Source organism: Solea solea, chromosome 14 (assembly GCF_958295425.1).
Source record: "Solea solea chromosome 14, fSolSol10.1, whole genome shotgun sequence".
In the NCBI taxonomy this organism is placed as follows: Eukaryota; Metazoa; Chordata; class Actinopteri; order Pleuronectiformes; family Soleidae; genus Solea; species Solea solea.
Genome location: NC_081147.1, coordinates 11,779,620 through 11,795,534, shown reverse-complemented (window position 1 = coordinate 11,795,534; position 15,915 = coordinate 11,779,620). Strand labels below are relative to the sequence as shown.

Below are 15,915 nucleotides of genomic sequence, written 5' to 3'. Positions count from 1 at the left end.
GAAACTGCAGTCTGCTGGACTCTGTGTCCATCTGTGGCATTCACATTTTGTCCTTGGAGACTTCCACCGCAGAGGAATGTTTTCCTGACCTAAATTGATTTCATTAGCACTTGGCCGGACAATATATCGACCATAAGTTTAGATTTAGACAATTAACTCTTCATCTTCAACAGTGTGCCTTCAACTAACAGCTGACCTAACATGCTGAAATGGTGTCAATGAGCAACTTACAAAATCCTTTTATGTCACCTGTTATCTAACTGTTATATAACAGGATTTAGGAATAGCAACAACTCTGGTCACATTGCCAACATGTTCACAAGTGAGTCACTGGAGCATTTATCTCACTTAACCTCAATCAGCTTGAAATGTCTGTTGCCTGCTTGATTCCTCGTGTCTCACTGTAGTTTCAGCTGCATTATTAAAATCTCTTTAATCTCACTGTGCAGGACAGTGAATACAAGCATATGCTGAACATTCTTCAGACTCAGATCTTAATCTTAAACTGATGTGAGGATGTACATTTCTTAAGATTCTACTACATCACAACTTTTGTAAAACTGTGTGTTAAACAATTCTATAAGCTATATACAGTACTCCCCTGAGTGATGCAACCACGTATTATAATCACTGTATTCAATCATGCATAGATGTTTGTAATCATGAGCAAGTTAAGTCAAACTTCACTTCTAAAGCATTTGAAAGCAATCTCACTTGACCACAGAGCTGTACAAATCATGAAAGTAAGGAATAAAGTGATTTTTAAAATGATTTACAACAATGGTGCCAGGGACCAAGAAGTTAGATTAGCTTGTTTATTCTGTGAATTATTCAACACATGCTCCATGACGTATGATCAGTAATCTGAACCAATGCTCTTTTAAAAAAAATACAGAATACAGGATCACATACCCAAACCTTTTGGTTTATTCACACACTGTAGCTTCACACTGTACAGAAAACATCTGAACAATTCAAGACACATATTTATCTTGTGCAAAATCAACTCGACATATTTAGAGGCCATGGAGAGTCAACCGGTGAACAATACTAGTAACTTAGGTCAGAGAGAATATTTGAGTATGTTAGAAGTGCTCGGTTTTTATTTCTGAAGGATTTACAAGCCAAATATTTGACAAAGCAAGCGTGTTATGTAAGAGAAGCAGTAGCCAGGGTTTTTTTAACCTCACTTCAATGAAAGCCTAAAAAAGTGACTTTGTTTCCAAAAGGCTGTTCAAGTTATCACTGATGATAAATCAGACACTCAAATAATTGAAGTATTTTGGATAAGAATCAAACTTATCACAAATAAAGTGACATAAACTTTCATATACTGTATGTTACATACATATGATACATGAGGTGTTAACAATGGTGCATTTTAGCACAGGCTTTATCGCTGTACAACATTTCACTTTTAAAACACGATGCTCTAATCTGCTTGTGCTCAAGGATGGTACCAGAGGTAGAACGTCTTTAAAAAAATAGCAATGAAAATGACAACGTAGATACCTTCAATTGAGGATAATATCTTGAACTTGAATTACTGACTAGAAAAGTAGTTGAAAACTAATTACGGATGTCTGTGAGGTCAATGGGATGAGTAAGACTAGTAAGAATTACTAGTGAATATCCCGTCTGCCAATTCTATGTTAAAACCGCTTGCCATATGTCTCTTTAAGAAGAAGATGACACCAAGACTCATGCCAATGTATTTATATTCCAACTTCCACTTATAACCTGTGCTGTTTGCCAACACATATGTTTCCTCTAAGACAGTCCTTAATTAAGGCTATGGATATAGTAGAAAAAATTGTCACATTCAAAGTTGCTGCATTGCTGCTAATGTGGGTCGAATGAATGAATGACTACAAACATATATTACATTAAGCATATTTTATGTGTGAGCCCATACATGCAGTCTAGAAGAATTGTTTAAACATAGTCTTCTACACTTATTCATTTTATTTGTGAAGCGCTATCTGGATATCATGAGGTCTGTATGCTAACAAGGAAGCTGTAGTATGCAGTACATTTAGGTTAAACTGGTATAACTTTCATGTGTTTCACCTCTAAAACTCTAAATAATTGAACATAGTGTTGTTTGTTCAATCAAATGTTTGGACAAAATTGGTTTTGTGGGGGTTATTTATCAAGCTAATTAGCTTATTAGCTTACAAAATTCTAGCCTAACAAGAATGTGGCTACCACCATTTTCAATGAAACTTTAACAAAAGAAAATATCAAAAAATAAAGTAAAAAGTAATTTAGTTAATCATTACATACCTATAAACTAATTTCCAATTTGATAGTGCAGCTCTTAGAGTTGTTATCATTATTATTTTAACAAATAACTATTTTTGGGGACAATTCAGATTTTTTTTGTGAAAAAAAATATTATTTGTGATATGTTTTTTATGCTTAACGTGTGATCACATTTGGCTTTTCCCTTTCCTGTACAGTCCGATTAGTTGACTAAGACTAATGCAACATTAGTCATCATTATTAGCAACAGGAAATGAAATGTGTATCATTAACATTCACATAGTGGTTTTACTAAAAATGCCTCTTCAAAAAACATTTTGTGGCTCATTAAATCATACAATAGTACTTTATTCAGTATTGCTGTTTGTAATTGTAAAAAACAAACCAAAAGAAAAAAACTACTGAAATAATGCCATATTCTATGTCAACAAATAACACTGGGAAAAATATATAAAAAAATATGTTATTAAACTTGTATCAGTGTTACATCTTTATGCATAACATGGCTTTGGCCCTTTCAAAAGACAATTATAAATGTAGATAATTTGACATAACACCCCATATACTTGAAAGTTTTATACATTATAATAGTTATGAAGTACAAAGAACCTGATTGACATGGAAACATTAAATCAAACACATGTATATAACATAAAGACAAAGCTCAACATTCTCCAGAGAGGAGCAATGTAAAAACAGTTGTGCACAGCAGCAAGGCCTCAGTATTTAAAACATATTTTCTCCCCTCAAAACTATGTTTTAAAGGAATATCTTTCAAAAAAGAGCTCTTTTTGTTCCATTTTTGATTTCTTTTTCCCCTTCCCGTTGAAACAATATTTTCAATGCAAAATGTTCCATTCACACGGGTACAATTTACCACGTTTGTATATACATAATAATAGTTCCACAGCATTTCTCTGTATAGAAGGCACTACTATCGTTTACTAAATGAACAGCATCAGTCACAGTCAAATGAACATAGATCTTAAGCAGTCATGTTCAAAATGCAAAATGGCATAGACTTAGAGATTAATTTAACTGGCAGGTGATTTAACTTTATCCTGTGGTAATCCAAATAATGTAGTACGATCCTGTCATGGTGGAAATACATACAAATCTCTTATTTGTGCCATTTATTTCCCTTACTTTGAATGGAAGTGCAAAATAAGTCACAATAAATACTCAGGGGGACTTCTTGTGGCATTAGGAGTTTAAATATACAGGCAACAGAGAGGCTGCTGACAATGAGGGAATCCAAATGTGTAAAATCAAAGTACTACTGTATCGCTTGGATTATGACAGACCCATAAATATGCTACAGAGATCTAGGTCATCAGTGATCTTAACGGTGGTGGGTCTGGGAGGGACTATGCCCTCAGGTTCCCTGCAATGTTCAATGGCAGCCATGTTAGCTCCATGTTAGCAGGTAAAGTGTTGCTAATGTTTGGAGTCAAATGATATTTTGCAAAGTACAGCATCCCTCTCTGTAAAATGTAAACAATATCACTGCATGCATAAATAATGATAAATATAAATAATGGTAAAAAATTAATGATTGAATAAAACAATAACAAAAGCCTTGAAACACACTAATGTAAAAGTGCAGTCCATTGATAGTCAGCTTGATGAGACAGAAATTGAGCGTGAGAAACATATTTATGGTATATATAGTCAAGATTATCTGTGAATCTGTGTCTATATCCAATTTCACTCCCAAATATAAGTTTAAATTACTGCATTAAATCATAACTTAACAGTATTTATGTTAATCACGAACATGTGAGTGCATTTAAAGACAAATCATAAGTTTGGTCTCTTGCAAAAATTTGATGTATATATTACGATATACAGGATGGGGGACATTAATTTGCGAAAATAATGTCAGTTGTCCATTACAATAGATTTGATTCTGAACTTTCCTCATCTAGGCTTTAAAGCTGTGATGAGACAGGCAGCTGCACTGCAAGGAAGTAGATGGTTTTTGCTGTGTCATTGCACACACGCACATGTATGCAAGAGGAAGAGCAGAGAACTACAAAAATGGTGAAAGGCCAGAAAGGCAACACTGGAGCAGAGACAGATGAAGACATTTCAGCACAACAGCTTGTTGCTGTTTACATTGAGGTGTTAAAACAAAAAAGTACACCCAGCTCGTGTACATTAGCACTGACATCGACAAATGATCGATGATCAAATGACATCAAATGTTACAATGGAAGGTGACGATTCTGCAACCCCGTTTTCCCTCCTGTCTGACTGTAGCTTAACGTGGTTACTTTTCAGTGAGATGCGTTGACAACATTATGAAAGGAAGAAGTCTGTTTACTAAGATGCATTTCATCTCGCTGCCGAGGTGCAGCTGAAATCCAGCGATTTATGAAATGAATGGTTTCAAAATGGGGAAGATGCAACAAAATGAACTGTCAGTTTTTTGTGCATCAAAAAGGAGGAGCAGCAGGTCCACCGCTGCTTTGGGGCAGGGTTTATGCAGGGAAGGTGGTTACTGCATTTGACAGGTGGGTGAATACTTTGACAGAGCTCGTCACCGATGTCTGCTCTGGGTGATGAAGAGCAGCACCTTGCGCATACCGCTGAGACGATCTTTCAGAGAGGTGAGGGCCAGGAATGGCAGCTGAGCTCGGCCCTCTAATGGAAGAACAGCTAGTAACCACCAACACCATGATGGACCGTTCGGAGATGCCTGAGAGGAGACCAAGAAAGGAGGACACTGTGTAATAAGGTTTTTAAGACAAAACTTAACTGTCACACCCCCCCTCATGCATGTCAGGGGCTGAGTGACTGCAAAGGCCCTAGAGAGAGGTCAACATTAATTTGTTATGTCAGGGTATAGCAAATCTAGGCCACACCCTGAAAGCTTCATGTAAATGAAACAATGCTTGTTGCCAGTAGGTGGCGCAATGACTGGCTTTGTTATCTGGACAGATTGGCCGGAAAAAAAGCTGGAAAAATAGAGCCTGTTGCTGCAAACATACTTTTAGCTACTCCATGATTGCCGCAGTAACCTGCATACAGATCAAAGGAAGTTAATAAGCTAATAAGTGGAAATAGCTTTACAGGTATTAGGTGTTTGTTTGTAGGATATTCTGAATCACTTTAAGTGTAAAATTAGTATAAATCCTTGTATCTGATATCGGCTTAAGAAAATACAAATCTGATACAATCCAAGAACCCAACATATCACATGAATGGTTCATCAAGCACAGGCTTTAATGACAGATTTACGCTACCAAAGGTCATGTGACCAAAATGTGAGTGAGGGACATAGTGATTGTGAACCTTTTTTAAGACACAGGAAGAAAATGAAAAACAAACTGGTGTCATTTTGGATGGATAGATACTTGTGCTGTGATATTGTCAGACAGGTAGTATCTAGGTGTTTCCTATTTTTATTTGTTTGCATGTGTGTGCGTGTTGTACCTGCAGTTCGGAGTCTTTCTCAGGCATGGGTCCAAAGTGTCCTTCGATGCGTGCCTTCTGCTCATCCCTCAGGGAGTTGACCCAGACCAGGGCCTGGTCATATACTGAATCATGCAGAGACTGCAGCTCACGCTCTTCTTCACCTTCCACCTACAGACACATACAAAGACACTTTTGAGTTAAGTGACAGAAAATGGGTGATTCTTTTAACCCACACAACCGTTCTTCTCCAATTTCTTAATATTTATCTGCGTCAGCCACACTCCACCCACACTCTCCACCCCTTCATACCTTGGTGTCCTCCAGGTACTCTATATCAGCTGTATTGTATCCATCCTTCTCTCTGTGCTTGATGATTTTGAATCTCCGTCTGCCAATGGTGTCCACCACTGAACGACCATCAGAGAAGAACTTGACATCACAGATCTCCAACAGGCAGCCGTAGTCTGCAAACCTAGAGACAGGAGGCCCAACATTACACTTCCTGGATATAAACGCTTAACACATTATTAAACGTGTGCAGTGTCTATCCTAACACTGACCCCTTCAGGTTGTCTGCTAGACACATGCCGAAGCAGTTGGTTCCCGTCTCCATGCATCGGCGAATCATCAGTCTGTAGCATGGCTCGAAGATATGGAGGGGACAGGGCACAGTGGGGAAGGCCATGGTGCACACGAATATAGGCACATTCTTGTTCAGACTTGAAAGGGAAAGAGGGACAACAAAAGATTAAGTTTGTTGCAGTTAACAGCAGAATTACAGTAAAAAAGAAAATGAAAATTTTAACACCCGGCAGCTGAGTAAATTCCACATTGATCGCTAGTGACCAATGTCAAAAAAAGACACTGCTAATTGTAAAAGTGACTCAGATGTGCTCCAGTTTTGAAGCAGGTATTTATTAGAGGCAATAGTGTGCACTGGCTTCCAGGAAAGTGGTACTTGATGCCTGTTGTTATCTGGGTTAAGTGGGTCAGACATGCGTGTTATCTGCTCTAAGTGGGTCAAACTACAGAAAAAGACATTGACGGGGTGTTACGTCAGAGACATGTTATCACCTAGGAGTGAAAAAGATTTGATGAGAGACATAAACTCACTTGGAGAACTCAGCCATTTCCTCCTGGTGGACCTTCTGTCTCTCCATGAGCTCAGAGGGAAGATACTTGGATATCAGATTCTCCACTAATAGGGTCTTAGAGTACTGTCTCTGGACCAGGTACTGGAGAGAAGAGAGAGATTTACGTTAATAATAGCAGAAACATAGAGATACAAAGTTCAGCTATAACAGTTTCCACATAAAACCCTTTTAGGGCTTCATTAAGCAACCAAGAAAGCAGTTTGACAAAAATGTAAGACAGTATCACTACTTTGCATAATTTGACCTTAAATAAAAATGTTCCACACATTAAGGAATGGACAGATTTAATTTGGGTGGAAAGGGAGCCCTGTTATTTTTCCTGAGTTTAGGCAACTTTAAATTATGTCTGTTACAACACTGACGCGAGGTTTTGCACCATGTACCTCAGACAGCTGTTCTTTACAGAGAGGACACTTTGGGTTATGGTCCAGACACCGCTCCAAACACCGAAGACAGAAGGTGTGACCGCATGGCGTCGTCACTGGCTCATAGAACAGTCTGAGGGCGAAACACACAAACACACACTTTTATATGGTGAAAGAGTGAAAGATGCATACAACACTGCCACTTATAAACCTAACCAAATGCCGTGCATTGTGACATTTCACTTTATCTAAACATTTTCTCCACAAACTTGCAGTCATATTGGAAGATGTATATCATAAATCTATAATCAGGGCAGACAAAAGCAAGCAAAATAAATCTAATTTCAAGGTCTTTGCTTTTTCCAGAGCCAAATTCCATCTTTGGACAGAAACACTGGTTACAATCCCACCTGCAAAAGATGGTCACATGAAAACTGTTGAGGACATTTCCATATATAGTTGAAAGCAGTGAGACCTTCGTTACCTTAGGTCCCACATTAGTTACTAACCAAAACAAAGTCTTTTTTTATTTACCTATAATATATTTATGTCCTAAAAACTACAGTCTATGACTTAATGTCATACAGGCAATGTAGCCATGACTTGTGACTAAGCACATGTTAAATAAATGCTTATTGATTTATTCGTAGTGTGACTGCAGATACAGTTTTGGTTCTGAAAGTACACACCTCATACAAAGGGAACATTCCAGATCTGTCGGGTCCAAGACAGAAGCGATCTCAGAACCCAGTGAATCAGTCTCAGCCGTGGACTCTGGATGAAAAGATGATCACACAATAAATAAAACTCAAATGCTGCCCATGGAGGGTGTGTGCATGCATGTTTGTGCACTGACTCCGAAACTCACCAGATCTGAATCTCTTGTGTTCATCGCCCCTCCCCCGTCGCTGCCCGTCCACCTTCTCGTCCTCCTCCGAGTTCCTTCGTTTGCGCTTGAGCATAAAACTGTGAATGGACCTCCAGGTGTCAGGTTTTCCCAGACCTTTATCCTTGCTGCAATCTGACATCTCTTGTGCAGAAGGACTGGAGGTTCGCCTGGACTCGGACGGCAATATGTTAGGATTAAGAGTCTGAAAGAAAAAAGATAAAAGAGGTTGAATGATGAAACCTCATGTCATCACCCTGATTTCTTGCTTCACGCTTTGACTGAGCTGACGACAATAGGTGAGGAGCATCTCTCACCTGGAAGGGAGCACTGGAAGGGATGCTGTTTTTGATGTGTGCTCTGGAAGACAGTATGTTGGAGAAGTCTAAGATGTGCTCAGGGACCTGATCCATGACTGGAGCCAGGAGATGACTGAGGAGCTGAGAGGAGACAACAAAAAAAAAATGTGTTACAAGAGATGGCTGATAAATATTTGAATAAATCATGTAGCAACTAACAAAGAAACCTGACATGTTTTCTTAGAAAACAAGGAAGTCTCTAACTCCCAGTATTGGCTTTATAGCAGGGCAGTTGATGGAAACACACATGCACATCTGCTTTCACCCAATTCAATATAATATAATTCAATTTAATGCACACACAGGGAGTGACACTCATTTTAAAAGGTTGAGGTGTAGTAAAGTAGAAATCCCACCTTTTACCATGCAGTATGGTAAGGGGTGTGGCATAAATAAAAGACATGCACTTTTATTGCATGTCTTTTATTGCTTCTCACTAATGTTGTATTTACCTTGTAAGACTCGGCCTTAGCCAGTCTACAGTCAGGCTCCATGGACAAACAGACCAGGTACTCTCTCAAGGCTTCCTCTGCTCTGCCCAGCGACACCAGCGCCTGGGCCTTACGTATGTGACCCTGAAAACAGGAGAAAGACATAATACTTCTCAAACAAGGGTTCTGGCATTTTAGTGACATACGCTGCTTTGCACATATCTGTATCAGATTGTTCTGCCATACCTTAGACCAGAGAGGCTTTAGTCTGCAGGCCATCTCTGCGTCTCTCAGAGCCTTCTCATAGTGTTTTAGACTTAAGTGGATCTGGGAGCGATTACTGAAGAGGATGTGGTCCATTGGTGCTGAAGAGGAAACATTAATGTGGCAGTTAGTATCAGTGGGTATGGGGAAGGTTTAATGAATCAATACTTTAAAGCTCCAGCGTGTAATTCTGTCACCAACACACTAATAGTGTAGTGTAATTAGTAGTTTGTAAAACCTTGTGCAAAGACACACATATGTGAACTCTCTCAGCAAAACTGAAAAATATCTCAAGTAGCTTTCCATTGGAAGCCATAATAACAGTGAATTGAGCAATTGCCTAATAAAATGAGGTAAATGGAGACCTCATTCAATGAACAACACTTCAAACAAGCTTGACCAATGAAAAGAGAACAGGCGTGGGATTCAAATTTAATGCACAACAAAATGAATATTAGAGCTGAGAATTAGCTGAACACTGACAACACTGATTATGTCCTTATTAAAAGGTCCACTGAGAACATATTCATCTCTGTAAAGCCTCAAAAATTACAATCACAAAATCAGGTTCTTACAGCTTAGACATAACAGATAGAAAACAAGACTGAAACCATCAGTCATTACGCAAAATAAATATATAACTGGGGATATAAGCTTTCAAGTTATATGACATATGGCATTTAAAGTGGACCACATTCCACAATATAAGATGTGTTATAAGAAAAGAGCTGCCTTACAAAAGCATGCAGCATTATCAAGGTCACCCACATTCCAGGTTTCATAACTCTTATGCAAACATCGCAGTTAGCCATAAGGGAATGGGAGGGACACATTTTTTTCTGGCTTTTGTAAAGACACACTGATCATTCAGTGAACAAAAAAAAAAAACACAAATACCACAGATGAGAAAATAAAAGAGGAGATGAAATAAATTACAGGACTGTGAAAAGAGTTTATATTTATGCAGTGTCACAGGAGATAAGGACTGAAGGACTATTGTTTAGCATGATATGAACTTTAAACATCGCAACATCCATGATAATTATTACTCTGAGCACAGCGACATGTATCGATTTCCTGCAAACTAAACTAGACTTAACCCTAAGAGGACATTCCTGTGATTTTTGAAAAGGGCGAGGAAAGATTTTTATGAATACATTTTCTGAATGAATAGCACACACACACACACTGAAACCTACACACTTACACATATATATATATATATATATATATATATATATATATATATATATATATATATATATATATATGTGTATGTATGTATGTATATATATATATATATATATATACACACACATATATACACATATATATATATACACATATATATATATATTTTTTTCTTTACTATTATAATTTTGGATTTAAAAACTTGATGCAAAGACTTTCCCATGTGCATTAATGTATTCATAAAAAGAAAATACATGTACATGTGCACTGACACACTTGCATGTGTTATTTTTAATTGTTGTATGTGCACAACAGATTCTCATTTGTACATATTCTTTCAAACTTAATAACCAACAAAAATAAATGTGAGGGTGTTAATGTGTCCTCCACTGTCTCCTCCAAAGACCAGAGATAAATATTAACAACAGACACATTTAAAAGTCAGCGCAAAAGACAGTTATGTCAGTGTTTGCTCAGTACAACACACCTTTGCTAAAAATTGCAGAATCACTTTGCATAACATCATAGCACAGACTCAGACGTGCGCGGTCATTATCTATCACTGTGGGAGCGACCATCACAGAGCAACAGCAAGTTGCTGACTTCTGCAGCAGCTGGGTGAAAAATTAGTCCAGTACAGAGACAATGATTTGATTGATACTACACACTTCAAACTGTGGCTTCGAATCCATTGTCTGTTTCAACCAGTGTAACTTTGCTGCACTTGGCTGAGGATTTTGCAGCTGGTGAAGTAATTAGCTGTAAACTTGCATAACCAGCACATAAAGGGACTGAGCTCCACCAAAGAAAACGCTCCATTTCAAAAGTCCATGAACTGAACCACAATCCACAAACCACATCTTTGTTAAACTGAACCCAACTGATAGAAAAAATAGTAAGAGGATGACCCATATTGAGTTTATTTGATGGTCAATGCCAATCTTTAGAGATCAAGGCAAGTGATGGGCAATATATGATACCTTTATACGATAAAATACAACAATAATAACACGTAATATTAAGCCTCTGAATCACTTAGTTTATCATTTTAATGCGCAGTGCGCTAATATTTTAGCACACAAAACAGAACATTGTACAAACTAAAATAGCTAACATATAGGTAAAAAAATTCAACTTTCTGAGAAGAAAATCAGCCAGTGCTGAGACAAGTATCTATTAAATGATTTGGTCAATCTTTATAAAAGAAAAATTCAATTATTTTATACTTTTTTGGTCAGAAATTAAAAGCAATCGGTTGACAGCAGTGTCTTTGGATTTTGATTCTGCATTTGTTGCGACTTTGATTTTTTTTTTTTTTGCATTACATGTGCAGGGAAATCTCAGCGTGGAGGCCACAGCTCACCTGCCTCAAGACCAAACCCCACTGTGACCTAATATAACCTTGACCTACATTTGCCTGCATCATGGTTTTAACGTTACACAATGGAGGAGGAGGAGGAGGAGGAGGAGGGCCAGGTTACGTGCTTACGCAATGTTTGGCCCAGCAGCATACATAACTAACGTTATCCAACACACGGCCACATGGTTGTGAGAGGAGGAGGAGGAGCGGAGTCTGTGCACACTTTTACTAACTACTATAACCCACAACACGCCCACGAAGTGAAACTAAATACAAAATCTGTGTCATCATTATTTATTTATTTATAATGTTTCAGGAGTTCTGTTTTTATACATATAAAGCAAAGACTGTAAAGGGAAGTGGCAAAAACATGACTCAGTCACACATTTTATCGCAGCAGCGTCATTCAGTAAATAAAGTTAGTCATATATATATATAATGTCTAACTCACCCATCATTATGGCTTGGTTGTATTTCTCCAGCGCGGCTTCCATCTTCCTCTCAGCGTACAGCCCATTGCCCTCGCGCCTCAGCCGGCCTGCCTGCTGCAGGCTCGGGAAGCACTTGGTCAACAGACCGCTGAGGATCACGTTGACCCGGTACTCACTGTGGAGCCCGGCGGACACGCTGCTGTCCCCGCACTGCTTACAAATCTTCCCCTTCTTCTCTCGCTCCAGACACTTCTTACAGAAGCAGTGTCCGCACGGCAAAGTCACGGGTTCGAACAGAAAGCTCAGACATATCGGGCAGGAGAAGTCGGGACGCCCGCAACCTGTGGCACCGACAGCGGGGCGAACGACAGCAGTAGCTGCAGTAGCTGCTGCCGCCGCCGCCGTCGCCACCGCCGCCGCCTCCTCCTCTCCTCTCCCCGGGCTACAGCTCCGGCTTTCACCCGCGTCCTGCCTCCTGATACTCCCCGATAAAAAATCTATGAGGTTTTCCAGCTGACCAGGTGTCAGACTCTCTATCTCTGAGGCTTGCCGGTAGACCGCGAAAGCTTCGGGGAATTTACCCCCAAGAGCGAGGGCGTCAGCCCACTTCACCATCAGCTCCTGTCGGTTCCCCGGGTCTCCGACTCCCACCAGCTGACACTCGTAAATATCCGCCGCCAAGTCGAAGTTCTTGGACCGGAAAGCCTCCGCGGCGAGTTGCAGCATGCTTCCTCTCTCTGTCCTCATGGCAGTCAGCGAGTACTATCACCTCTTCATCAGTGGTGAGGAGCATATATGTCCGTCAATATCCATCCACGACACGACAAGTCCTGACCACCACTCTGCTCGCTCACGCTCCGGTCCAGGAAGTGGACCACTCATACTCTCAATGGAGCAACGTAGCGGGAGCAAAAAAAAAAACTGTTATGTAAAGTTGTGTCATGTGACTCAGGGCCGGTGTTCTCATTGGACGAGTTAGGGAAACTGTTACAAAACAATCTACCATGTAACAGTTTCAGTGTCAGGGGGCCAGCAGCCTGTCTGACCCCGTCCTGCGTCCACATCTACAATAAACAACCCAGCCAGTGTGGAGTGACCGAGAGGGCAAGTGTTTTCATAAACTGTTTTCATAAACTTACTTTTTTAACGTTTCGTTTTAACTTTATTGTCCAGTGTGGAGAATTTACTTTGGCAATGACAGTAAACAAAAAAAAAAAATATATATATATATATACAGTATATATATACAAATACAAACAACTGTTTACAAAGAAAAACGTTAGGTTTTAGTTTGTTCCCACACAGTGGATTAATCGTTACCATTGTTGCCACACAGCAAAAGGGTCAGCAGTTTGAATTCCAATTAGACAAAAAACTAAAAGTGATACCTATATATTTGGGAGCACATGAATATGTTTTGAGTGTTCTTGCTTCCTACCACAGTCTAAAGACTGACTCTAAAGCAGTGGTCCCAAACTTGTGGCTCGTGGGCCCTTTGATCGATTTTATGTGGCCTGCCACTTAAATGTTTGTTTTTGATATTTACAGATTCATTTTGCATTATAAATCTTTTTATTTTTTTTAAATTGTAAATCATATGTCATTGTGTAGCGTTTTTGCTACACCTTTATTTAAAATGTTGTTTTTGCTTTATCATGATGGAATATTGGGATATAATTTTAAGCTACTATTGTCCTCCCTGACTGAACATGTGGTTTTACACACACAGTTGGACTTTTCTTCACTTGAGTGCCCCCTACTGACCAGACTTGAAGCTCATGTGGCCCCCACATCATTTGACTTTGAGACCCCTGCTCTAAAGTGAAAAATAGGTTTGCATTTGAGTGTGAACAGCTGGTCATGGTTTGTTTATTGGCCCTGTGTTGGACTGGCGACCTTCTACCCTATGTCAGCTGGGATTGTTTCCAGAGGGGGATAAAACTGTAGAAAATGAAAAGATTCAGTTTAAAAATTCACAACACAACTATTACATTTCCTACTTTAATGGAGTGAATTAATTGTAATTTTCCACTATTTAACATGGCTGTGAAGGCTCAGTCATTCATTGACTGAGCCTTCTTCAGTTGTGACTCACCGCTGAATGACTTGCATTTGACAATGATTCTCTTGTCTGAGTCTGAGTTTTCCCAGCAGTCAGTCAGAACTAACTGTACTAGAGGAAGGAGCTTAGTTGTAAAACTGAGGTAGTGCGGCTGTTCCAAAATAATTGTGTCTTTAGGTATGCAAGAAAATGAGTATGACATGTATGAATGAGGTGCTTTGATAACCCAATAACACAAGGGTTTTTAGTTTTGTTTAATTAAGTTAGATTGTAATCCTCTTGCTTTTAGAAAACCTGTCAGACAGCTGCATTAGGACACCGTGAGCGTTGAGGACACGTGAAATAGGTTACATGGCATCGGTACCTTGGTCAGTATCTTCAAGTGCAGAGTGTTCTAACTGCTGGCACAGAGCTGGAACACAGGTCTGACATTACAGAGATGCAGGACGTGTTACGACTCACGTCACTCTGTCCCCCCCATCAATCTGGTGCCTCCACAGGCAGCTCAGACTGGTAAAGCTGTGCAGCATCGTCAGTAGTACCAACACGGAGGAGGCTGTCACCCCCTCAGGGTTCATTTTGAGAGACAGATGATTAGAACCGACCAGATGTCTGCTGATCAAACTGTGGCACTGCAAACGTCACTCACCAGAACTTTGATGTTACTTATTCATAAATGTGTTTGCATGAAGACAAAAATCAAGCTGACAAATGAACTAACACACAGGGAAGATTGTTTAAGTGAGGCTGAAGTACTTGTAATGAATGGTACTAATAATAATAATGCTGGATTCCCACCAATGACAGATTAGTCAAGGGAAAATTGATTAAAAACTATTTTGGTTAATCGGTTTGACTGTTTTTTCAATCATTAAAACAAGCTTTCTGATTTTTCAGCTTCTTAAATGGGAATCTTTTCTGTTGTTTTTGCTCCATGAAACAAAGAAATCATTAAAACTGAATCATTTTGGTTTGTGGACAAAACAAGCCATTCAAGAACATCATCATTTCCACGTTTGATAAATGCCAATCATCATTTTCTGATATTTTACAGAGCAAAAAATAGTTTAAATTAATCGAGAAAATCTTAATCTTCTACTGCTTCATCTTCCACATAAGGGTCATGGTCCCAGCTGACATAGGGCTAAAGGTACACCCTGGACAGGTTGCCAGTCCATCACAGGGCCACACAAACAACCATCCACTGTCACAGATGAATCAATTATGAAAAGAATTAGTTGCAGAATGAGTTCATTAGTTGCAGCCCTTCTATGTTGTAGTGTAACAGATTCTCTAAAAAACTTGAATTAGAAGTAGGTTATTGAAGAAGGAAATAAAGGTGGGAGGCAGCACTGTAGTATCATGGATGCTAACTGCTAAGCTCCAGAGAATACAAAGAAGTAGAAAGGTTGTGGTGAAGGTCAGAGTTTGAGAAATGTCATGAAATGGGACCACAAGGTAATATTAAGACCATGTGAAGCCTTTCAGTAACATTACCTGCAGTATGAAAATAAGCCCGGTTTGTAAATGGGGTTTACTGTGTGGTGAGTGAGTGAGTGAATGAGTGAGGATTACACTCCGTTGATCAGAGTCCATATCAGTCGTAGCAGTGCTGGTAATATAGGTCGACCAGTCTCGCCTATGAACTCAATCCCACCCACAGACGGCAAAGGCTGACTGACATGTACGCTGCCAAAGACACAGACAGACTCACAGACTGACACACT

General features: G+C 39.3%; 1 protein-coding gene across 1 annotated transcript; it reads right to left on the bottom strand.

The window, feature by feature from the left end:
- Window positions 1-904: 904 nt before the first annotated feature.
- On the bottom strand, window positions 905-13,021 carry LOC131472855 (LON peptidase N-terminal domain and RING finger protein 3-like). Its single transcript, XM_058650330.1, has 12 exons — window positions 12,147-13,021; window positions 9,127-9,245; window positions 8,902-9,024; window positions 8,408-8,530; window positions 8,073-8,295; window positions 7,894-7,978; window positions 7,223-7,337; window positions 6,799-6,920; window positions 6,246-6,404; window positions 5,995-6,157; window positions 5,704-5,853; window positions 905-4,966 (listed from the first exon to the last, which is right to left on the bottom strand). Exons 1-12 carry the CDS (start codon window positions 12,871-12,873, stop codon window positions 4,808-4,810), a joined length of 2,268 nt encoding a protein of 755 aa, XP_058506313.1. The 5' UTR covers window positions 12,874-13,021; the 3' UTR covers window positions 905-4,807.
- Window positions 13,022-15,915: the final 2,894 nt, after the last annotated feature.